The sequence below is a fragment of the Rhopalosiphum maidis genome, chromosome 1, assembly GCF_003676215.2.
Source record: "Rhopalosiphum maidis isolate BTI-1 chromosome 1, ASM367621v3, whole genome shotgun sequence".
Lineage (NCBI taxonomy): Eukaryota > Metazoa > Arthropoda > Insecta > Hemiptera > Aphididae > Rhopalosiphum > Rhopalosiphum maidis.
Window position 1 is genome coordinate 84,333,929 of NC_040877.1, and position 25,466 is coordinate 84,359,394.

Genomic DNA, 25,466 nt, shown 5'->3' on the forward strand with positions numbered 1-25,466 from the left:
ATACAAACAATTTTGGACACGACATAATGTATATCACAGAAAGTAGAATAAAATGCAAAAACTACTAGTTAGTCATCTTTAATATAATCAAATAAACAATAAATATACCAAAAACATTATTTAAATTTAAATCTATTTATTTTTTTCGAGTAACGTTTAGTACTCTGTCCCTGCTATGTTCCCTGGCTGGAGGCGAATGTCTGGATTTTCTACTGCGTTTAATTTTTGCCATACTATCTTCACTAAAAACATCTCCAGTTCTTAAGGCTGATATAAGATCGTCAAATTCTGCCTTGTCACCAGATTTACCATTAATAGAAACCTGACGACCACCAGATCCATTAGACAAAACACTGGCACCATCTTTACAGTTTTTCCGATCCAGCGTTAATTTCTTTAACTATAAAAAAAAAAATGAGTATTAATTTAACATATTTATTATATAACCTAACTCCAAGGTCTTTATTAATGGAACACAAACCTCCACTTCTTGTCTTGTCCTTTTTTCTTCTTCTTCACGTTTCTTTTTAACAGTAGAGTTATCCTGACGTGCTTCGTAAAGAGCCGTTAAGAAAGAATCAAAAATTGCAAAGAAATCATCAGGTTGGATTGTAGAATTGTCTTCTCCAAATAATCTGACTGCTCGATCAAACTGTATAATAAGACACTTTAATAACATTTACCAAAATAGTAATTATAATACAATTCAAATAAGGTACTTACTCTAGTTTTCATATCTTGGAATAAGTCTTCTAATTCAGAAAATTTGCAGGTAGCAGTAGTTAAAAATTCTTTCATTACTGGTAGGAACATATCACCTGGTACAGCAGGTTGTACTCTTTGGAACTCAATTTCTCGTTCAACTTCTTTCAAATTATTTCTTAATTGTGACATGTCTTTTTCAAGTTCAGCCAAGCTTACTTTTGAAGCTCCTCTTACATGAGGTAAGTCTTCTTCCAATAATAAAATGTCTTTGAACTATTTAAATAAATGGATAAATAATTAATTGTGGTACTGTTGTCATTAAAATATAATACCACAGAATATGTAATTTTTAATTAATACTCAATAGTACATTTATTCTGTGATAATATTATGTTCCTATCATATTATACATAATGTTAATAAATTATATACACTACCTTCTTATCAGCCATATCAACAATGTAATGCAATAACGTTATACCTCTAACAGAACTTGACTTAGTGTCCGTAAGTCTGTTTAGAGATGATAAACGGAAACCCCATGCATTTCCTCTTGCTCCTTTGTTCATATAGTTTCCAAGTGCTAATACTAATTCTAACAGTTTTCTTAAACGTCTAGAACGAGCTACTTCACGTGAAGCCTCCATCACAATTTTTGTTCTGCCTTCAACTTCTCCGGTCCAAGTAATAAATTTCTTCTTATATACTAAACTACGAAGACGTTGGTCATAATGTGCAATTCTAAAGGAAATAAAAAAAAAATATATTAGGTGATATTATTTTCAATTTCTAAAAGGTTACAAATAAACAAATTTAAATTTTTTTGTGTGATAAACGGCGAGTTTATAGTGAAAAATAAATTATTATTTGTATACAAGATTGTTATTAACTTGAATTTCAGGAAAAATATAGAAAAATTTGAGTTTAAAAATAAAATTAATCAAAATATTTGATTATATTATGAATGATAATGTACCTACTATATATTTTTAAAATATAAAAGTGTAATTTAATTTTTTCATATCACTATAATGCTTATTTATCATTAGTTTTAAAGCTGTGAATAATGTTATTAATGCACTAGAATTCATAGGAAATCCCTTAGTTAATAAATCACTTTTCTTCAACTTTAAAAATAACAATTATTTTTTCAAAGTTGAGATTGTAAACAATTTATAATTTAATGTGAATTAAGAGAAATTTTTGAAAATACCCAATGATTACTACCTATTTTTAATTTAATTTTTTTTTTATTTATTATTTAACATACAAAATTTAAATAATTTAATCATTCAGTAAATCACAATAATATTTTTACTAGGTACATTAAAAATATAAATAAAAGAAAAAAATAATTATTAGAAGGCCTATAATTTTACTTTTGAATCTATTTGTTAGAAACACAAAATGGGCACTTTAAACATGAAACAAGAGTAAAGGAATGCTACCCATCTTAAATTATAAAATATATATTTTTTTACGAACTTGGATATTTCATATAAAAATCTGTCAGCTCTGGCAAGACTGTCTAAATCAAAACTATGTTCTTCTAATAAAGCTGCTTCATCTGGACCTGGAGTGAATTTTAAAAGTTGTTCAACCATGTCTAATGGTAAAATGTCTTTAGAATCCATATCCATTATCACTCTAGCGATTTCTTCATCAGACATTTTCAATTTGGACAACAAAATAGTACAATTTTGAGCTCTACGACCATCAATAACAGATAAGACTTTGGATTTATTATTACCAGTCTTTCTTAGATCTTCAGATGATCCTTCATTCTGTAAAAATAAATTAGTTTATACTTATAGTTATTTTTTTTTTTTTTTATTAGTTATTATTTTACTTACAGCAGCCATTGTGCCATTCGTTTGTTTTTGATTCTGGTATGCACAGAATAGTTTATCGACTGCTTCAAGATCAATAGATGAATACATTTTTCCTTCATCAATATCAGCCCACACAGTTCCCGCCACTTTAGTTTCTGGTAACTTAGCCCAGTTAAAAGATTTTAATGGAGCAGATGGTTTCGGAATTTCTACAGATCTTTGTCTGACGACTAATTGAGGAAGACAACCAGGCGGAGGTGGAAGATTTGATGGAGGGATATGTAGTGGTGGTGGTGCTGGAGGTGGAGCGGGACCATTACTTTTAATTACTAATTGAGGTGGTGGTGGAGGTGGAATAGCCATAGGAGGTGGGCTAAAATTAACTTTAGCATCATCTGGTAAACTTCCATTATTAAGCATTGCTTCGAGCTTTCTTCTCTCCCCTTGCTCGTAAGCTATCCTATGCTGTAATTCACTTGAAGTATCTTCGAGTTCAGATATCTTTTGTTTTGTTTCCAAGTGAATAGATATTTCTTTTTCCAAACGTTCTTTAATCCTTAAAATACTAGCTTCCATATCTTCCTAAAGTGAAACAAAATACATAAACATTACTAAACAAGTCACTAAATCAAACTATTTTTATTTTTTATCATTTAAAATAACTATAGAAATAGTATAATCAATTTTTTTGTTAGTAAGAATTCAAGATTAAAATTGTTTATTAATATGTACTTATTTCTTAAATTTTGTTTCTATCACAATTATATAGACCTTCTAAATGTTATCAAATAGAATTTATATTTACTTTTTCTTGATTTCTTAAGTCTAGTTCTTGTTCTTTTTTAGCAAGCAAAGCAGAAATACTAGTATTTTCTTTTTCGAGTTCTTCAGCTTTATTTTTTGCATCGAGAAGTTCTTCTTCTTTGGCCAAACTGTAACAAAACAATGATGTTAAAACTTTAACATGAAAATTGTACTTTCATATATACTTAATTGTATAACACTTTTTTCTTATTACTTAATTACTTACAGTTGAATTATTTCTTTAACATTTATATTAATTGGTGATACATCATTATCAGCACCAGCATCAGTTTGAAGTGTTATCTGTTGTACAATTCGGTCAAATAAAAGCCAATGCTGTGGAAGGCTTCCATACTCAACTACGATATTAATAGAAATGATATTATAATAAAATTATGTTTTAAAAACTGTTATTTATTAATTTATTACTCACGAGGTAATAACAAAAAATGTTGAAAAAGTGAAAGGAAGTGAGGATATGCTGGAGAATGACTTAATTTTCTGCGTAGTAAATCGAACATAGAAGTAGCGCTTTGAGTATCTACTTGCTCCTATGATTATAATATAAATAAAAGACATGAATAAAACATGTTACTTATTAAGTTCATAATAGATGTACTACCTGTTCAAATTTCCTTGCTAATTCATTTTCATCTTCATTACGGACCATATCAAAGAAATCCATGTGTCTGTCTAACGTCTGATTCTCGTGTTCCCTCAACTTAATAATAATATTCTTGAGTCCCAATTGTAAAAATTCATATCTCAAATGCAATCTGAATTCTAAACTTTCTTGTCCTGGTCCATAACTTAGAACAGCATTTACAAATGACATAATAGCCGTTTTAACTGTCAAATCATCTCTATACACGCCAGTGTTTCTATCCAAATCATTAATAATGCCTTGGAATCTGGCTCGTTCATGAGCAAACTCTTTATAGTCTGTCATGGCATCAAGAACTTTCTTATGGCCTCCTGGAACTAAACAGGAAGCACCAAGAATTTCTAATACAGCAACTTTAGTACGGGGATTTTCAGTGAGTAAACTGCGAGCAATGGTACTAATAGCTGATGGATGTGCTAGTACATGAGATCTTCCAGTCTAAAATTATAGAATTAATCTATTAAAAATGATGCAAATATTTATTTTTTACATTATGTGCAACTATAATTTACTGAATTAACATCAATATATATTCTACAAATAAAAATTTTAATCCAAGGAGATGTTTGAACATAATTTAAATGTTTCATGATTTTTACTAATTTTGAAAATTTAAAATTTCTATAGTTAAAAAGGGTAGTTTATTAACAGAAAAAGTATGTAAAATTGGAAAAAAAATGCATGGTGGCACATATAAATTAATTATTAAATAAAACCTCTTAAATATTATTTAATAAGTTAAATAGTCTTAATATGACTATCATAAATTTAGAGAAGGCTGCCAATCTTTAACATAATGAAGTAATACAAATTATTTTTTTAAACAATCAACTTTAAAATGTAAAAATAAAATGTTGAACTAGCCTTAGGGCCTAGGTTAGGTTTAATAAGTTTTTTTAAATTTTGCTATTTTACAATAATAAATTACATTATAATTTATTATTATTATTATTGTTATATTGCTAGTTGTTAGAATTGTATATATTTACATTTAAATAACTACATGATACAATTAACTAATTATGGTTCATAAAATATTTTTTTGTATTATACAAGTTAGAATCAAGGTTAGAACAACATACAAATATGGATTTCAATAAGAAAATCAAACTATTAAAGCAATCAAGAATATTAAAAAGTTATAATACCCAATTATAATATAATTATTCAATTACATTTAACACATACAAATTTTCATAAACATAAATATAATAAACTTACAGAGTTATTCATAAGGGCTTTGATACAGCCAATAATTGATGTGTGCATAGCTCCTTGTTGAGTATCATAATTCATAGATGACAAAACTCCTAACAGAGTAACTAATCCATCAGCTTGGACAAATCTCAATACAAAGCTATGAGGCTGAGTACGTAGAGCAGTCTTTAAGGAATCAAATAACTTGGTGTTTTCTTGTTCATCTCCATTCAACGATTGTATACGTTCAATGTAATTTTCAGGTGATTGTGATAAATCTGTTGTATTTTCTTGATCCTAAAATAATTAATAATGTTAACTATTGTGTATTAGTAACTAATAAATTATATCAACTAACTTTTAAATATATATTTTTACCTCTAATATCTTTTTTTTACTACAGTAAATTTGCCATTTCTTTTCTTCAGGGAGTTCCAACATAGCTGCTTTATTAGTAGCAGTTAAATCAAGTTCTTCCTATATAAAATAAAATAAAAAATGTATTATATAATATACATTTTGTTATAAATTGATGAATTTATTATTTAGGAGATTTTAATTATATGTGTCAATATTATATTTATTTAGTATTAATTCTATAATTATAATTAGATTATATTACTACATTATTTCAAACAAATAAATTATAGACTATTGTAGTAAAATATTTACATAACTTATAAAAAACAAAGTTAAAATTCTAAAAGTTTTAAAACAAATTTAAAAAAAACATTTGTGTAGGACAGTATTATAGTAAAAGTCAAAGCATTTAAAAAAAAACAGTCAAGTGGTTTCCATGAAGATTTATTCAATATTTTAGCTGTTGAATGATATTGAGTTTTTTTAGTTTTTTTAGTTTTTTATTACAAATGGAAAATAATTTAAGATTTATTTTCTTAAAATACAATTAAGAAAATCCAAAAATTGCGTACTCATTGTACCATGCGAATGTTGTATTATAACTATTTATATCTTAGGGGGCTTACAATGAAATACGTAGGTACAACTACAAAGTTGTTTTACTAATTCAAAAAAGTGTCAACGTGAAAATAAAAAAAAAAACCATGATAATCATTGTAATAATAATAAATGTAATATCAACATCATGCACTCTACATCCACAGTCCACGTTACCTATCTTTATTTTTAACCATGTCTGATTTGCAGTCACGTTTTTACGATTAGTAACGAAAATGTCCGTATTTATAATATCAAATTAAGATCGGCGCCCCGGTCAACAAACTCAACAATACAATGTACATCTTACAATAAATAATAACACAAAATTACGTAATACGAATATGACGGTTGTTAAATCGTGTGTGTGGTCAGTCAATATTTTATAGGTCATAAAAACTAATCCCAAAAGTTCTTTAATAGTTAAGTAATTCCCTTGAGAATTTCTCATGCACTGTACAACAATGCTGTGCGAGTCGAATGGGATCGCACGACGAGTCGATGATATCTATGCGCGTGTGCGTGTTATGTAAGTGAAAATGCTTGTTGCGTAATATCGGAGACGATTTTTCATGCACGTCGTCCAAAAAAAAAGAGAAAAATACGACAGCGGCGATGGGGACTAAGATGTAAAATACTAAAATCAACTGATACTTTTACATAACGTTTAATAAGAATATAGAGACATTACCTATATAATCGGTTGCGGATTTAGTATCCGGAAAAAAAATAGGCAGACGCTTAGAAGGACACATATTTTAATCAAGCCAAGTGAACGTAGTAGTTAAGACTTTGCGATGATACAACGTTGATAAAATACAGACAATTTATTATTTATTAGAACACTCATTAATACGAGCCTTAATCAATACGAGATAAACAAACATAATAATTATTAGCAATGTTTTTCTATTTAAAATGTTAGGTTTTTTTTTTTTTACGTAAAAACCGTATAACAGTATAATTTATATTATAAATCAATTGAAATATTCTGGTAAAAAAAAAAATCCAACTAAAAATTTTAAGCTATGGAACATTAACTATATAAATTTAAGTAACGACATTTTTTAAAATATATGTACCGTTGTACCTATATACTATATAAATTATGTATAAAATTATGGCTGAAATTGAATTGAGTCCCAAATATTTAATTGAGTCCTGCAAAGACTTTTGGGTTATCGGAGTTGAGTCCGACCAATATTGTTAGGTTATTCGAGTTGAGTCCCTTCAGTCTATTATTGATATATATTGATTGCTTACATTGTTTTTAATAATAATAATTATGTGTAATAAAATAATGTTAATAATTAAATATAGTGGCTAATAAAAATTTAAATGATATAGATTTAAAAAAATCAAATCTCCAAATTTGCTTATTTATATATTTGTTTATCTGCTCCCGTAAAATTTTTCTTTTTCTATTGTTTCTTTACATGGTCTTTTTGCTTTGCTTCTTAATTATATATATATCAGATTGTATTCCCAGAAGAGTGTCCACAAGAATAATAATATTTGGATGTCCCGAATGAAAAAAAGCATTTAATTTTGAGAGAATTTTACTGTATAGGTAATTATGACATTTTATCTATACGGACTCCATTCAAAGAATCAAAGATATTAAGATAATAAGCTAGATTCAGTTCAAGCACATAAAAGTAGCATGGACTTAATTCAATATCAACAAAAATTATAAGTTCTTAACCACAGAAATTAATTTTAGAAACAGGAAGGTACTATACGTCACACGTCTTATAGAAATTTAAAATAACGTCCTGTTCGTGATGTTCAGCAAACAAATCGACTAAGGGCGGCAAATAAGGTACTGATGTAGAATATTATACAAATATGTGTAAATTGCACATTACGCTTAAAATGATACATCACCGGGTATTCATATAGTACCTATATTATTATTATAAATCCGTGACACTTACAACCAACTCGGCGAATAGTCTGTCTAGTTCTGGTTTTTCGGGCATAGGTAGTGTGGGTGTCATCTTTTGCAACGTTAGAGTACCTGAATCCACCACGATGTACGTGATCTCTGGCGGCTCGTCGTCCTGAAAAAAACGCATAATATAGCGTATTGCAAACATAATTAAGTATAATAAACAAATTCAACGTGAATACTGTGCGTCGATAGCTTCTATTATAACATTATAGTTGTTTACTAAATATATACGCACTGTGTTACTATGTTTTTAAATAAAATATGTAATGAAAACTATGAAAATAATAATAAAACGATTTTAGCGTTTTCCATGGAGTATACTACTCTATGGCGTTTATACGATAATACATTTTAATATAAGCATATTATATTATTAACTATAAAAGATTTTATTCTCTTTGTGACAATGTAATGAATTTTAAACTTTTAATGACAGCTGTGCATCGGCGTAACTCGGGGGTTCTAGTGGAGCTTAGCCCTTACAAGGTTTTACTTTTTAGCCTCAATTAGCCTTCAAATTATTTTTAACTTTGATTTTCTAGGACTCTAGCCCCTGTAATTATTAAATCCTAGTTACGCCCATGCAGCTATGTTGTTTATAAGTACACTGCAGGTTACATTACTTCAGTTACTTGTTTTCCGAACAAAATACATATCTATACATAAGTACCCATATTACAAATTTTAACTAATACTGAGTAATACGTGGTCCTGTAGTGGTATATCATATTGTATTATCGTATTAATAACAAATTATTAAATGTAGTCATAAGCACAACTAGGGGGGTCTTGGGTGGGCTTGGCCCCCCCAGTTTTATATGTTATCAATACTAGTGGTGTAGGGGCAAAGCCCCCACGGGTTGCTGATATCAATTTAGCTTACCCAGAAATAGAGCTGGAGTTGCGCCTATGAATGTAGTATTAAATAATCAAAATATTATTAAAAATGAAATGTTCTAAGAAGAAATTCACTCATTTCTCGATAATAATATAATAATACACTAATAAATAACTATATATATGATACGAAACGTATATCTATTCTAGAAAGATAAAACCACTTCAAGTGCATCAAAGTATTCGTAATAAAAGTAAACGTTGTGCGTGCGCCTCTGGATAAAATTCTGTAGAGGTTTTATAAATAATATCCTTTGATCACTTACTGTCAGACAGATACGGATGATATTATCCAATTTAATTAAAGCACCGTACGTGACGTATTATATAGATAGGTATAGAAAAATTAAGAATCGAAACGTCGGTGATGAGTACTTCTTTCTACTTTCTAATTTTTCATGTGTAATCCTTTTATACACTTTTCATCGTCAGTAACGATCTTGAAACATGATGAGTTACGTAATCTGAACTTGATCGATGTTTTTCTCATTGTACCATGAAGAGAAATACAATTTCAATAATAATAACTATCGGAGGCAATACAATTCGTAGAAGTCGCAGTTCAAACAACGAAAACTCTAGTTGAGTGGATCTTTATCGACTACTATATTATTGAATCGACGAAAATATGAAATATACCTATTACATACTCGTATTATTATATACGATAACAGAGTACAATATTATTATATTAAATAATATTATTTACATCGTAACATTATTTTTTACGCTTTATTTTCTATAATTTTGCAATAATAATATCAATGCTTTTATATTTTTCGTGTATGTTTATTATATACAGCAACAAATAACAATATCCCTATAGGTGTACAAATAAACTCGCATAAATTTATGTAAAATTAGAATGATAATAAATGAGTCATATGGTGAAAGCATAATATTATTATAAATACTGTCCGCTCCATCGATTAATCTAAACGATTATACACGTTTTGTAGCTTGGAGCTGCCAATTACATTTGTTTTTAACAAGGAAAACGCACTTAGGCTAGGTCAGCGCGTTAATATTTAAAAATTCCACACTTTCAGCACAGTGGGTTGTCTTTCCGATAACCATAATCATCAGTCATCAAACAAAATCATTGAGTATTTAATATGAGGTGGCTAATTAAAATATTTACCAGGTGCTTGACCCGTCGGTCACGTGTTCAGATATTTTACACAATTGGTGAAATTGAGATTTACTGATATTTAATTATTGAGTTTACGAACAATGAATAATCGAGAAAAAACAAATTAAGGACTATATAACAAAAATGTCTCAGATAATCCGAAAAAAAATTTGTGTTCAATGTTAAACGAAATAATTGTTAATTAGTACTTGATTTTGTAACCACATTTCAACAATTATCGATGATTAACTACAATTTAAATTAAACAACTTTAAATCAACTAGATGCATAAAGTATGGGTTTTTTAATTGTCTAATTAATCCTATAATCGCAATTATAACTCGCGCACTTATCTTTCTTAAGATCTAATCATAATCTTTTTTCGTATCATTCCTACAAACTTGGTATTGACTCTTCTCTCTGTTAACACCACACTGAAAATAATTTATTTGTGATTTTGCGCACCTTCTTATTGAATGTCCCGCTTCCTTACTATGTTATTTTCATATAAACAGCCAACATAATCTTGCTTTATTAATTGGCTTCGTAATTCAATAATAGAGCTTTTTTAATTTTCTTCTTTTGTACTCATATTCTAGTACGTTGTGTTAGTGGTTAGCCTAACTTTTAAGCTAAGAGTTAACTTTGTACATAACATGTGTTATTAAACTAATACATTTTTCTTTTATAACTACCTAAATGACTAGCTATAATAGCCAATTTTATAATAAGAACAATAATAAACATTTCGGATTGAATAAGTTGAAAAAATGTAATACCTATAAGTATTTATTAAGCGAGTTATAAACTACTTTCATTTACTAAGTATAACTAAATTTAAGTGGATATGAATTTTTATTATAATTTATAATTATAAAAAAACAATAGATAGATTTTAAAAAAAGTTATTATTATTGGATTTTAAGTACCAATCAATCATCTTTAATCTTATTGAATGTTATAAGTTTATAGTGCATTAATAAATATATTATATAACTGCATTATGTCATCATATACAATAGTTATAACTTATAATAATTACTAATAAGAAATAAAATATGATATGTTTATCTTATCTTATCTACTAATTTTAATTTAATTATTAATCTCAATAAGATAATAACCATAAATAAAAACATGATTTCGAGCTTTAATTATTTCTATACCAACAATTCATTACAAAAAGAGCAAAGCATATTTTTTTGCTTGTGAACTATATATTATTACTGACAATAATTACAATCTAAACTTAAAAAGTTAAAAACCAGATGTTCCTGCAAGTTTTAAATGTATAATTTATTCTCGAATACCGTAATTGTTTGTTTTTTTTTTGTTTAAGTAAATTTATTTCAACATATTTTTAACGTTACTAATCTACAGTATACTTATATTTTTTGTAACTCGAGTCTGACGAGTGGCAACTTTACCGAGTAATGACCAATAAATAATGATAAATTATGTAGTTGTTAAAAACATTAAATTATATGCGTTTTTAATGACAGCCACCTAGACATTTTCCAAGAGACCTAATCGTATAATCGATAAAATGGCATTCCGGCATTAATTGCGACATGTAAAATATTGCAAATGTTTCTTTGTATTATAGGAAAAAAAATACTACGCCTGTTATCTTATGCGCTTGTTATCTCAAAGAATGCCTTTTCTACAATACGTATACATCATGCATGCGATTCCTCATTACACAATGCTAATAGGTATGATTTATCACACGAAATAAGAATGCAATGAGATACACGTGGAAAACACGAAACGTATAAATAAACGACGACACTACTGGCGGTACTCCTTGTACCGTAAATTACTTAGTGAAACTACAGCGTCCCTCACGCGTAAATAAAATTAAGGCTTAAAGGTAATCTGGAAAAATAATTAATGACCGAAGACGTCAAAAATAATAATATTGTTTTAACCGCGGGACTTGTAGTAGCTTGACGCCCGTCACTACTTCTATATAACTCCTATACGGCTATACATATTTTATAAAGTAATAACTCAAGGTTGCGGACTGAGGGACCTCTCTATCACACTACCATATTGTATCCATAGTATATACTAATAAACCATCCCATATACAGAATATCTTGATTGTTTCTAACTAATCGCTATCCACTCCATCGCATTAGTAGGTATCTACTACCTAGTACCTATATACAACCTGTAGGTTATAGGTTATTAGTTTATTACTTATTATAGCTATTTAAACAGCTCTTTTGATTTGTTCTTTTAGAGCTTTTGGGTAGTTGGGTATATCGCATACGCGTTTTCTCATAAGATCGTCTAGTATTGAAAATATACCATACTTGTTTTAAAATTTAAATTATTTATAAGTGTAAAGCATATTAAGCCAAAAAGAACAATTGTGAACGATATTATCTTCTTTACCTACTTATAAAAATGTATCTCGAATCCTATCATAGGAGATATTTTGTTTATTTTTTTTCTCAAGTAACAAATAGTTTAAGAATTCAACAAATCAGTTATTTTTACTGTTGATATGAACTCCAAAAGAATCTATACCGATCAAAAAATAGAAGTTATCAATAAAACCAACTTTTTTTTTTAGTTTATAGTGTTGAATTATATTATAATGTTATTATTACGACGAATACGACGTCCAACTGCGGTGTCAATTAAAATCATTTTCATTGCGGTTTCAATCGACACTGCGGTTTGTCCTTTCAACGGCTTAAACAGACTTAGATAATTACGATGATAATGTAATCCGCCCTTGACGACAGGCTCAGAACACGGAATCGTCACGGTGTTGCAGTTAGCGCCATGTATAATATAATATATACGTAGCTGCATAATTTTACAGCGTATTTGTAAGTATATGTTTAAACGATAAATAATGTTATCGTCCATAGCTATTTTGTAATACGATGCATATTTTGATATAAGTACCAACCTAGTAGTAGCATAGTGAGTGCATATATTGTTTATAACATCGCTGATAACTATATATTTATATATATATATATATATAGTATTACAGTGACTTTATATAATATAATAAATATGTGAATATTATTATTAAATTATGTTGATATTTACCTTGAGGCAGCCACACCAGCCCTTTCTTCCTCTTACGCTAGGCGTAGGCATCATTCCCGATAGTCTCTCCGCCAAGCCCGCCATGGAGCGGGGTACAGTCTGAAACACGAATAAAAAAAATAAAGTTTTCTGTTAAATATCATTATTACATAAGGATATCACATTATATAGAATATAAGTACGAGGAGGACCCTTCCTTCTACTACACCGCCTTGTTTAAAACTATTATTAAAATAGTTTTTTTATTTACAATATATATTATATTTTATATTATATATTATATTTGAGTACTTATAATATTAAACAAAATAAACCACTTGATAAATTTTTCTCAATTAATTGCATTCGATATCAATTATCAACTCGTACTTACGGGATTATAAATTTGTGTACAGCAATAACATACCTATTATAATAATATACTCACGTTTATATCATATTATCATCGAACTCGGCCATAGAGTTGTGCTTAATAATTATAAATGTTCTAAGTATATCGAATAATATTATATCTGTGCAGTTATAAACTATACAATCCACGTTATTATACCTCATCATAATACGATAACTATTACCACCATAAATACGACTTATTACACTAGCTATATAGAATAAAAATACCTATTATTATGATGATGCATGATTACAACGAATATATTATATTATATTCTGTTTAAACATAGATCAATAATTATAAATCATTATCATACCAAGTATGCACAAATAGCAGATATATATAGAGAGAAATAGCTGACGAAAACTAGTAGTAATATAGTTGTATTATAGATACGAATATAATGTTATATCTATACATAATTTACAACATTACCCATAATAAAATATTTTTAGGAATAAAATTTAAATGTTACCTTTATGTGCAAGGTGTAATATGTTTATTCCCATTTTTCACGCATTTATTTTATTTTTAAGTATGCATAGGTACTTATATACACTATATATTTTCAAACGGGTAATTCGATTATTACACCATTTATTATTTGAAGAAAGTTATCACCCTTTTTTACTTGTTATCCTAAACTACATAAATTCGAATAGCTGGATAAACGAAATTATCAAAATTTTTAACAAAAAATCATCAGCTTAATTCATTAAAAAAGAGCGATTTTCATTTGTTGTAACATAATATGCAGGACACTTATTCTTATAAATAGTATACAAATTCTGAGCTTAGTGTTCAATAAGTATTTAGTATAATTACAAATTATTTTAATTCAAAATTTGAATAATTTGGAATGCATCATTTAATGGTAAAAGGGGATAAGGGTACTTGGTAATTGTATGTATACCAAATACACCGAATGGAATTAAGGTGCGGCTTTCCACACACACACCTGCTTCAATAATGATGATAATACCTATGTACGTCTGTGGCGAATCCTGAGTTGGATTTTAGAGAAGAAAATAACTATACAAAACTTTATTGCAAATTGTATATTAAGATTAAAATCTAACGTTTAACTACAGACCTGAACAAGATCCTTACTTTATTTCTCACTTCTTAAAGATACTAAAACTTGACTAATTCATTTCGAAATGAAAATAGGTAATAAAAACAAATTAAGTAAGGATAAATGTTAATAGGGGGAGGGAGTATTCAATAATTATAGGTTTACGGTGTTTGAACTGAATCTAAGTGCTTTCGGTGTTTGTCCGCGCGATAATCAAATTATATTTATATGTTCACAACAAGGTACAACTCTCATACCTCAATTATACCACAGTCCGTAGCTATGTAATAAGTATACCACACATTATAAAAGATAGTCCATCTGATTTCTCTATCATAAAACGATTTATACATTAGGAGAAAAAAAAAACACCGTGAATAATATCAGCTGTTGTTTTTTTTTTATTACTTTAATTTTTCTCCGGCCGTATAAATCACGCGTAGCCTAAACGAATAAAAGTCGATCATCATCGTCGTTGTAGTCGTCGACTGTACCTATCATCTGTATGATATTAGACATGAACCGCACGCCGGTTTTCACTTTCAAAGAATGTAGCCTTGCCGCTATACGGATAGCAAGTACGCATATTATATATATCATATATAGCAACTTAACATTTTGATATACGCATTACACGCAGACGTGGGCATACTTGACATCCATCATCATCTCAACAAAAGTACAAAACGACAATATTCGTTAAAAAAAAAAAGAGATCCAACAAAACGAAACCAATCAATTATAAATTGGTGGATTGGGCGGCGGGGAGGCGTCGAGATGTGGGTAACCTTGCGCGAACGATATTTTTCTGTCTTATTCACAGCGCGACCTATCGTCGGAAACTATATACCTGCTACTATAATACCTAGTTGATCGAAGCGTTCATCTACGATTGACGGTGAGATAGATTAGTTTTTTTCTTCCTTTTACAAAAACGATTTAACGCGCTCCGCACGTGATCGATAGACAGACCGCGGGTGATCGCATACGGTATAAGTAATATATGGTATAGATACGAATATAATATATATTTTTTATACGGGTTGCGGGTGGCCGCCGTTATTGACCTCCAGACGCCAAAGCGGAAACACATGCCAAATTTGTTTATACAAATATATTATTATTATTATTATTATTACTATTTGTACCTGGAAGTATAATGTGAAGGAATGTGAAAGTATATAATATAATATGAAGTCTAAACGCCCCGCAAGTTGATGCAACAAGCTTAATATAATATTATGTTTTCTAACCAACTGAAACAGTGAGATAAAACATAATATTTGCATAACAGTAGGTATACCCGACTCGTGTTATATACTATAGGCAGTATAGGCACGTGACGTTTGACAAATATAGGGAAACCGAATACGCCTAAGTTTTACGCGCGTTTATGAGTTTACGACAACTAAGTGTGTAATATAATAAATAATAAGCATAATATAATATATAATATATTGTGTTAAAACGTATTTTCTGTACGAGTAAGTGGATATTATGCTGTGTAAGTGTGTATATAAGTATATTACACATCTGTAATAAATAACGAAATAGAATCGGCAATCAGGATTTTATAGAACAAGAAATGTCAAATTGTTTTTGTAACATGTGAATATAATATCAAATATCGAGATACAAGACGTCGTGTTATTATAATATATTCAGGAACTATAGTCTATATTATTATATAAGCCTCAATACAATAATTTTATTACCAAAAATTCACTTTTTATAATAATATTTTATAATTTTAATGGATTTACATTACTGGTAGTCCTACTTATATTTTTATTATTATTATTTTTTCTTAACACGAATAACTTATAATTATTATTAATTATGTACGACATTTCTGCAGCTATAAGAATTTTATTAAAATTATAATCCATACCTATAATAAATAAATGTAATAATACATATTAAATGCATTATTTACCAGCAGGTCGGCGCGCATTCAACTATTTTACTTGTATAGTTTTGAACGACAATCAGCTTGACTACATTTGGAAGAATTGTACCAATATTTTGTATTGGATTTGAAAAATAATAAACGTTATTTATTCATGCTACTGACCCACTTGGTGTAAACTATATTATTTATCAAACCAATACACGTGTGAACATACTTACTCATATAACACTATAGCACGTAGAATTTTTGGAATTAAATGTGCCGGGTAGGTATTTAAAAAAAGCATGTCAATTCGTTGAAAAACTAAAATACTTGTCACGTATTTTTACAATTTACTAGGCCAATTGTTGATTTTGTACTTTTAACTCATATTTAACTCGAACAATAAAAATAATATATTCTGAACGTTACAGGATAACGTTTAAAATATTAAATATAATATATAATATTATGTTAAACATATCCTCATTTAAGAAACTATATTACAATATCATACGCATACGACATATGGTAACAGAAGTACAGCTGCTATTGAAAGCAAATAGGACCATTTGAGTATTAGAAAATAAAAAGCTGTATATAGTTGCAAATAATCATAACATTCAAACCGAATAAAATTACGACTACAATTTAAATCGATTAATGATCAAATCAATTTTTATAACATTTTAGATATAACAATATTTTGTTTGTTATAGGTTAAAGTGTTAACATCTATATTAAAAATTGGTTAATATAAAATCATTAAAGAAATATTTTACCATATGAAATACTATTAATTCAAAACGAAACATTTCTATAAAGGACTAATGACATTCCTAAAGAATTACAGTCAAAAGGCAAACCTCAAAGTATTTATGATTTCCTAGATTAATTATCTCGATTTGTAATTGTAATGAATAATGCAAGCTGTTATAGGAGATATTGCCAAGAACAATAATAATATACCTATGTGGCTTACCTTGATTATTTCGCACAGCACGAATATTTGACAAGGGTTTTATACAATATAAAACAGTGAATTATTTCCGTAAATTATAACTATTAAAGCAATATGCCTACACTCGACAACATATGGAACATAAAATAGAAATAATATACGATATTTATACACATATATATGTTATAGTTAAACTATAATAATTATAGTATAAACTAAAGTAGTAAAGTAATTATATTCGAATATTGTGTATTGTGTGTAATGAAACAAGTACATATTATACCTATACCTAATAAAAAAATGTGTTCACTGAAAAATTAATTTTTTTAATACGATTTAAATGCGCTGTTGCTGAAAAGTAAAAATAAATAAAAAATAAATGGACGTAAAATTTAACTTGTACCTTTATAACTTATACACAAACTGGTAAACAGGAGTTATTAAAAGAATATATATACATAAATGTATAAAAAATACTACCTATATAATTAGTTCGATATCATCTGTATTATTGTTGTACAACATGCAAAAAATTAAAATTGCTGAAACACAAATCGAAGGTCAACCATATACTTTCCTGCTGAAAAAAATATTTGCAACACTTCTATAAATAAACGAAATTCGATACGAATTGTTTTTAAATTGTATTAATGAATTCTACAGTTTTTCGTATATAGCTAATTAGCAAAACAAGACATCGTGGAGATATTATTATTCTAACTATATAATAAGGGAGAATATACTAAACACAAAACATCCGCTTTCACCAAAAAAAAAAAAATAAATAAATAAATAATAATAAATGAGTTACGCTTTTTCGTCGCGCACTTATACCTATAGTTCCAATACTTACTGATACAATGAGAAATATAAAAAACAACAAATGTTCGAAACATTGGATGCCCATATTTTGTGGGTAGTATACACTACGTTAGCTCGACGATAGTGAAACACGGACCTCGCGCACAGTATAGGTACATAATTATTAATTACGTCATGGGAGTTTATTTATTTTTTTGTTTTTCTGTGCCTAACAATTTTGAATAATACCAGGAACAACACACCTCGATCATTGTGTCCAAGATGCAAACTCAGACCGCTATATCCATTATAACATCGTACCAATTGATTATATCATATAGATCGCGATCGTATTATAATAATATAATACAATAGGTTAAAGTCCTACAACATTTTCAGATGACATTTCAATTTCCAATCGTTTCCATGTCTGTGTGGGAAACACTCAAAGCTGTTCATCAATTGTCAGTTGTGTACTATAATTATTTATTTATACATTATTTTATATTAATTAATTATTAGCATCAATCATAAATTGTTTAGGTCAAATTATACAAAATATACATCATCTACAGCGTTACTATAATAAGGAAGAAATATTTATTGCAGTATTAGCAATAATATAGAAGACGATACGTATTATATAATATTGTTACGTACCCTATTAAAATCACACACATAATTGAATACTATAACATACTTTTCATATAGTATGACACGATTAATAAGGCAATTAACAGCACAAGCATGATGAGGTGAGGGCAAAGAGCGTAATGGTGAACATTGCACTATTCTAATCAAACTATTTAAGTATTGTCACACGTCTCTTTTCGGAACTCATCGAAACTCGATGTTCACGGATTAGAATACTACGAGATCTCAAAATCTGCCTTTTACAGTACAGCCGCCATTACTACAACCGCTGCTCTTTTAAGTATTAATAATAAGATAATGTAAAAAGGATACGACTACAAGAACTCGGCAGATGGTTATTGGAGATATTTAAGACGTTCAGAGGTAGGTCATAACACTACTCGCTACTTTATAGTTTACTATTGTATTTTTGTATTTCAAATATATATTCAATAAAGACAATATTATACTTTATATAACACGTTTTCATTCCTATATTGATGCATATTGACGAGTCGAGACGTAGTAATATGACCATTATGATAACTAACTATAGGAGAACTTACTATTCCTTCAAATGAAGATTTATGACCCCTCCCCCAAATTTATTATCCATAAAGGCTTGTGTGCCTTTTAACTTTTTATTTATTTTAAATATTAATATGATACAGTGTATTATTACATTATACGTGCATAAATTATTTGGTGGGTACTTGGGACTAAAGCCTCCACTTAAAAAAAAAAAAATTCAACTAATTGCACCACAATGATTATAACTCTTCCGCCCTCATATTAGCAGGAACATAGCTACACAACCTTCAATAAAAGACGTTCCGGGTCATCGTCATCGGTGCATAAACAACAATAATATTAATATAGTATTGTATGACATGTATTATGATCGTTAATGCAGTATCTATAGTCTATACTATAAGAGTTTGGGAAAAGTATAATATTAATTTATATCCGTGTCAAAGTACACACTGGAATATCAATTAAACGCATTTTTTACTCGATTTTTCGACTGTGCCGTTTTATTAGTATTCGGTTAACCACCTCGGCACGCGCGCGTACTATTTACAATAATATTAACGTTTCTTCTATTTGTTTCCGTCGGGCACCTAAAAAGTATTTTCTCTTTTACGTATACCGCCCACGGTATTATTTATATAATAATATACGATGCTACTGCTTGACATCAACATTACAATATTATTATTAAAATAACGGCAATATTTAATGGGTATTATACTGTTATAGATTATGTTTTTGGCGGCAATTTTCGGTTCGCGAATTTTTTTTTAAACATTTTATTATTTTTCTTTCTATACGGTTATTTTCTTTATCGTTAAAATTTTAAAACTGTGACATCACAATTTGTATGGCCCATTAAAATTAGCGCCAAGTGCTTTATATATGTACATACCACCTACTGCGATTGTATACTATACAATAAACGGTATAGCAGCAGGCAAAGTACCGATTATATACAGGGTGATTTACTAAGCATCCATTTTATCTTTTAATAATCTCTTCATCTCTTCAGCATCTTATTATTAATAATTACTATTATTCTCTTTCAGAATTTTAAATTTGATTATGCGGTACCGTATTTTCGAATACTTATAGATTTTTACGCCATTTAAGAATCTTAAAGCGATACAAATTTTTTTTTTTTTAATGAGAATTATATTTTTCACTGAAAGTTGTTACTTAATTAACTTTTTGAAAATTTTGAAGCGTCTAAATCAAAATCAAAGTAGTTTCTAAGGTACAAAAACTTTTCTTATTACAATAATTGTTTTACACAAATATAAAATATACGTATTATATATAGACAATTTTTACAAATTGATAAATATATACTATAATTACTTAAAATAATTTTCAAATAAACACAACCTTCATATATTTTAAACCTATCTACACAACGTTTAAAATTTTAAAAATATTCATTTTTAAACTTTGATTTAGAAACATAAAAATTTTCAAAAACTCTGTTCCTTGATAAATTACAGTAAAAAAAGAGTTGTTTTCGTTTAAACATAAAATACGTTTTATCGCTATACAACACTCCTTAAATGGTATAAAAATCCAAGTATATGCAAATACGATTCATAAGTATAAATACTTAAACGTTCTAAAAATCAGATTTTGAAAATAGAAAATATAGAGATGTGCATACTTGGTGAATCACCCTGTATGTATACATAATAGTCTCGATAATAGTTTACTGGTCACTAGGTTAACGGTTCGCAGAATAGCTTAATTGGATGATCGGAAAACCTGATTGCTCGAGTATCATTGCAATTTTTCCTTATACGTTATTTTTTTTCGCTCCGATTAAAACAATAATGGACATCGTTAATATATTATTATTTTTATTAAATTACATTATTGGTCTTCCTCCGCATGACCAGTATTTTCCGGAAGTCGTAGTAATAGAAGCGTACAACAATATTATATACTTGAGTGTTTATTTTGTGATTTTGTCCTCAGATAATATAATAGCCAATATAGGTATATAATTTATTGATGTCAAGCGACGAACACGCGTATATATTACTATAATATTTTATTTATCAACGAAAATGACAAAACCTGATATTTATTTAACATAATCATTAATCATTATCATTAATCATCAACATTATACTCCTAAGATATTAATATATTATATTATAAAGAATTGGTAAGTATCTGAGACAATAGTACCGGAGTTTTTATATACATGTGTCTAAAAGTCTTGTTTGATATAAACATGTTAATATTAGATGGTATTATTATTGGACCAATTATTAAACTTAAATAATATTTTTAAATGTAAATCATAATTAATTAATTTTAATATATAATATAGAAATAAAGTGTCATTTAAACTTCATAATTTACTGACTGTTTTCCATTAATACACATATTAAGATGACATAATTAATATAAGTGCTGACTACCTAGTCCGAGGTAGAATTGCTGTCAGATGATAGGTACTGTTTTTTTTTATTTTTATTTATAAAACAAGCATTTTTTGAAAACGAGCCTGCTGTCAGTTTTAAATTATTAACAAGAAAAATTTTATATTTTTTAAAAAAGATTATTAATTAAAAATATCTGGATTAATCTACCTACATAAGATTTTTTACAACAAAAATCAATAATTTAATTTTGAATATTATGTTATTGATTATTATTTATTAGTTATTACCTATAAATACAAAAAATAGCATATAAATATGTATATGGTAAGGATTATTTAAAGGACATTTTATTATTATTTTCACTCCCGGGCATAAGACACATTAATATTAAAATAATTAAGTAGATAAGTATATCATAATATACCACAATAATATAGGTACTAAAGGTATTTATACAATTTTATTACCTAATGCAAAATATTATACCATAATATGGTTGATGTGCATGGTAGTACATTTATATTTATTTCAAACTATTATTCTAGCATGTATAATCATTGATATATATTGTATAATTTATAAATTAACTTTTTTTTTAACTATTTTCGTTAAGGATAATTATTAATCCCTTTCGCTTCCTTTTAACGTAATTCTCTTTCTCATTATACTAAATCACGTAATAGTCTACTTAAAAGCCGTAGTAATAAATAATTATCAAACATATCAAAAGAAAAAGTTTAAATCATTTTTAAATCAAAAAGATAAAATTACTGTAAATTAGGTTATGATATAATTAGAAACATATTACTCTATGGTTAGGACATAAAATAGTAAGTTTTAGATAATTTTACTAAAATAATTAGTGTAAATAATATTACATATGCTTCAAACAAAATAAATTACAATCAGTTACATATCCGAATAATGTATTACATGTAAGCTATTATATTTTATAAGTACCTATAGATAAATTACTATTGTTGATAAATTAAAAATAATGGTGTCACGTTATATATGCAATGAAACGTCTAAAACAATAAATTATTAGTTGGTTGAAAAATGCTGTTATTAATATATACTTTCAGGTTATTCAACAGAAATTAAATATTACGTATAAATGTATACATGTGGAAGTTTATAAAAAAGCAATTATACTTAAATAATAAAATTAAACATTATTTTTAAATATCTAAATTAGAATCAAATTTAATTATAGGAAAACGAATTCCCATCAGTCGTTTTTAACTATTGTAACACTATATATTATAATATTAAAATCTAAAATATCATACGATTATATTTGTATGATAATTGATAACCAATACATCAACCTTAAATTAAATTATATAAGTATACAATAAATAAGTTGCCCACGGATACATTTTATCCAACTAAGAAAATTATTTTCGAAAAAAAAATCCGTGCATATATTCTATTTTCATAGATTATAGGTGAATTAATTAAACAATAATTTACACATTAATAAAACAACCATAAACTTTAATAAGTAAACCAACATTATTTATTTTTTATAACTATTGTAAAAAACTTTTGATATTGTTCGTTAAATAAATAATAAATTATTAATTATACTTATAGTGAAGTAAATTAAGTTTTCAATATTTTTCCTTTTACTATTTTTAGTTAATTATATACGTATAATTTTGATAGCCTGCGAAAACTTCCGGAATTACTAATGTGGTCCTATAAAAATATTGATTGGCAGGACCACTGCACATAATAATATGTAAATATAAATTGTATTGTTTGTTACTTTTAGTGCAAAAGTACGAGACATGCCAAGAAATATAAACAGATAGATTTTAGAGTCAATAACTGCAGAGAGTATGATTATAATCATAATTATCAATAGTTCGGGAGTGATTTTAAAAATTCTATCATACGTAACACACAGGAATATTGACTTCATAATATTGATCAAGGCAGTTTTATAGTGTCAAAAACATTTTACGATAGTCGACAAAAAACATACATCGAATGAAAGTCGTATCTGCGTAATTATTACGGCTTTACTACCGGTAGTACATTCATATATAAATATAAATATTTATACTATAATATACCTACCTTTATACTATGATATCTATATAAATAATATATTATTTGCTTATTAAACTGCGGCCTGCAAGAAAACATAAAAATCGAACCTCGTTCAGATAAATAATATTACCACTATCGTAAAATGGTTTAATCAACGAGTGTGTTTTTCCTGGCTCGATTTAAAAATAATAAATATGCAAGTACGTCATCGAAGATGTTTAGCGATTCACCAGTAGTTGAATTTAGATCACCATACATATTATTGTTTATTATATACAACTATTATGTTAGGTACAACATTTAATGGATATCGTGTCAGATTAATTTAATTACGGGGTGAGGCCGGTGAGGGAACATAGCTCCTATAAGAAACAAGAGACCACCGTATAGAGAACAGATATAAAACGTAGCAAAAACAAAACACAACGGAAATCAACCAATAAAATCGTAAACGATACGTTGGCACTCCGGGTATTCAACTAACTAAAACACATAATTGGCGATAGGTATGTAAATATTATATTACTAAAAAAAAAAAAACGGCATCACCACACACGTCGAGATAATATAAGTATTTTTCTTTTCCAGTGTGGTGTGTGCAAATAATAATATGACGAATAATACGGTGTAATATATTATTTTTATCAGTGGCGTCAGTAAACGTGTAAAACTGAAATTGGCGGGTGGTCGTCTTTTACGGTTGCACTCCCTTTAAATGATTTATTGTGAATGATTACTATACTATGGCAAGTGGTTACGTACATATCATTGGCAAAACAAATGTTTTTTTTTTAAATATTCGACATCGATTTTAATCTTTATACCAGTACGCTATTATGATACGATCTGTACCGACAAGACTCATACATGGCGATGAAGCAAACAGGGCTAGCTGGGGCCTAAGGGGACCCAGCACCCTACGTCATTCGTTTTGAATATCTTTGAATATTACCAAAATTCACATTATTTTTCATCAAATATTACATGAAGCTTAACTTTCCCCCTACTACACAGATGACTTAGACTTTTGTATATTTCATGCGGCCAGTCACACGCAATTAGAGTAATAGACGACATACGTGTTGTCAAAGCGCGCCGAATTATATAGGTATACGTAGACAACAACGCTTACCAGTTTGATCAGCTTCATCGGTATGGCTTAAAATCGTCGTAGGGCGAAGTACAGCGGGCGCGTTAGCTCGCGCATCTACAACATTCGCACGGCGGAAATTGGAAGACGAGTCAAAAGGATGTTGTGTCTTGTCTTGAATTTGTGCCGTACAAACTACGAAAATATCGACTAAAAAAATGTTTTCCGAGTGCTGTTGTTTTTATTTAAATGTTGTAAATAAATGCGCACACGAAATCGTCAATCGTCGGCTGAATGACAATAAAACAGAACTGTACGTCTTCGTAGTCGTCACAATAATGTGCCGGTAAACATAACCGGTCAGGCATGACACGCTCGACTGACTGCGATGCGTATCGTGATGATAGTGCGATCGGTTTGCGGTTCAC

At 28.2% G+C, this 25,466-nt stretch overlaps 1 protein-coding gene across 1 annotated transcript; it reads right to left on the reverse strand.

Moving 5' to 3' along the window:
• Nucleotides 1-136: 136 nt before the first annotated feature.
• LOC113556628 (disheveled-associated activator of morphogenesis 1) lies at nucleotides 137-25,466 on the reverse strand. Its single transcript, XM_026961694.2, has 15 exons — nucleotides 25,081-25,466; nucleotides 13,218-13,316; nucleotides 8,097-8,222; nucleotides 5,581-5,679; nucleotides 5,227-5,499; nucleotides 3,964-4,443; nucleotides 3,775-3,892; nucleotides 3,568-3,700; nucleotides 3,343-3,469; nucleotides 2,559-3,119; nucleotides 2,191-2,489; nucleotides 1,143-1,446; nucleotides 724-978; nucleotides 482-652; nucleotides 137-400 (listed from the first exon to the last, which is right to left on the reverse strand). Exons 1-15 carry the CDS (start codon nucleotides 25,096-25,098, stop codon nucleotides 137-139), a joined length of 3,327 nt encoding a protein of 1,108 aa, XP_026817495.1. The 5' UTR covers nucleotides 25,099-25,466.

Excerpts from the sequence above, each read along its gene's own strand:
- LOC113556628 (XM_026961694.2), bottom strand. Across the intron at positions 3,120-3,342 it reads ACTTAAGAAATCAAGAAAAA|GAAGATATGGAAGCTAGTAT; the intron begins GTAAATATAAAT and ends GTTTCACTTTAG. Across the intron at positions 1,447-2,190 it reads TTTTTATATGAAATATCCAA|AATTGCACATTATGACCAAC; the intron begins GTTCGTAAAAAA and ends TATTTCCTTTAG.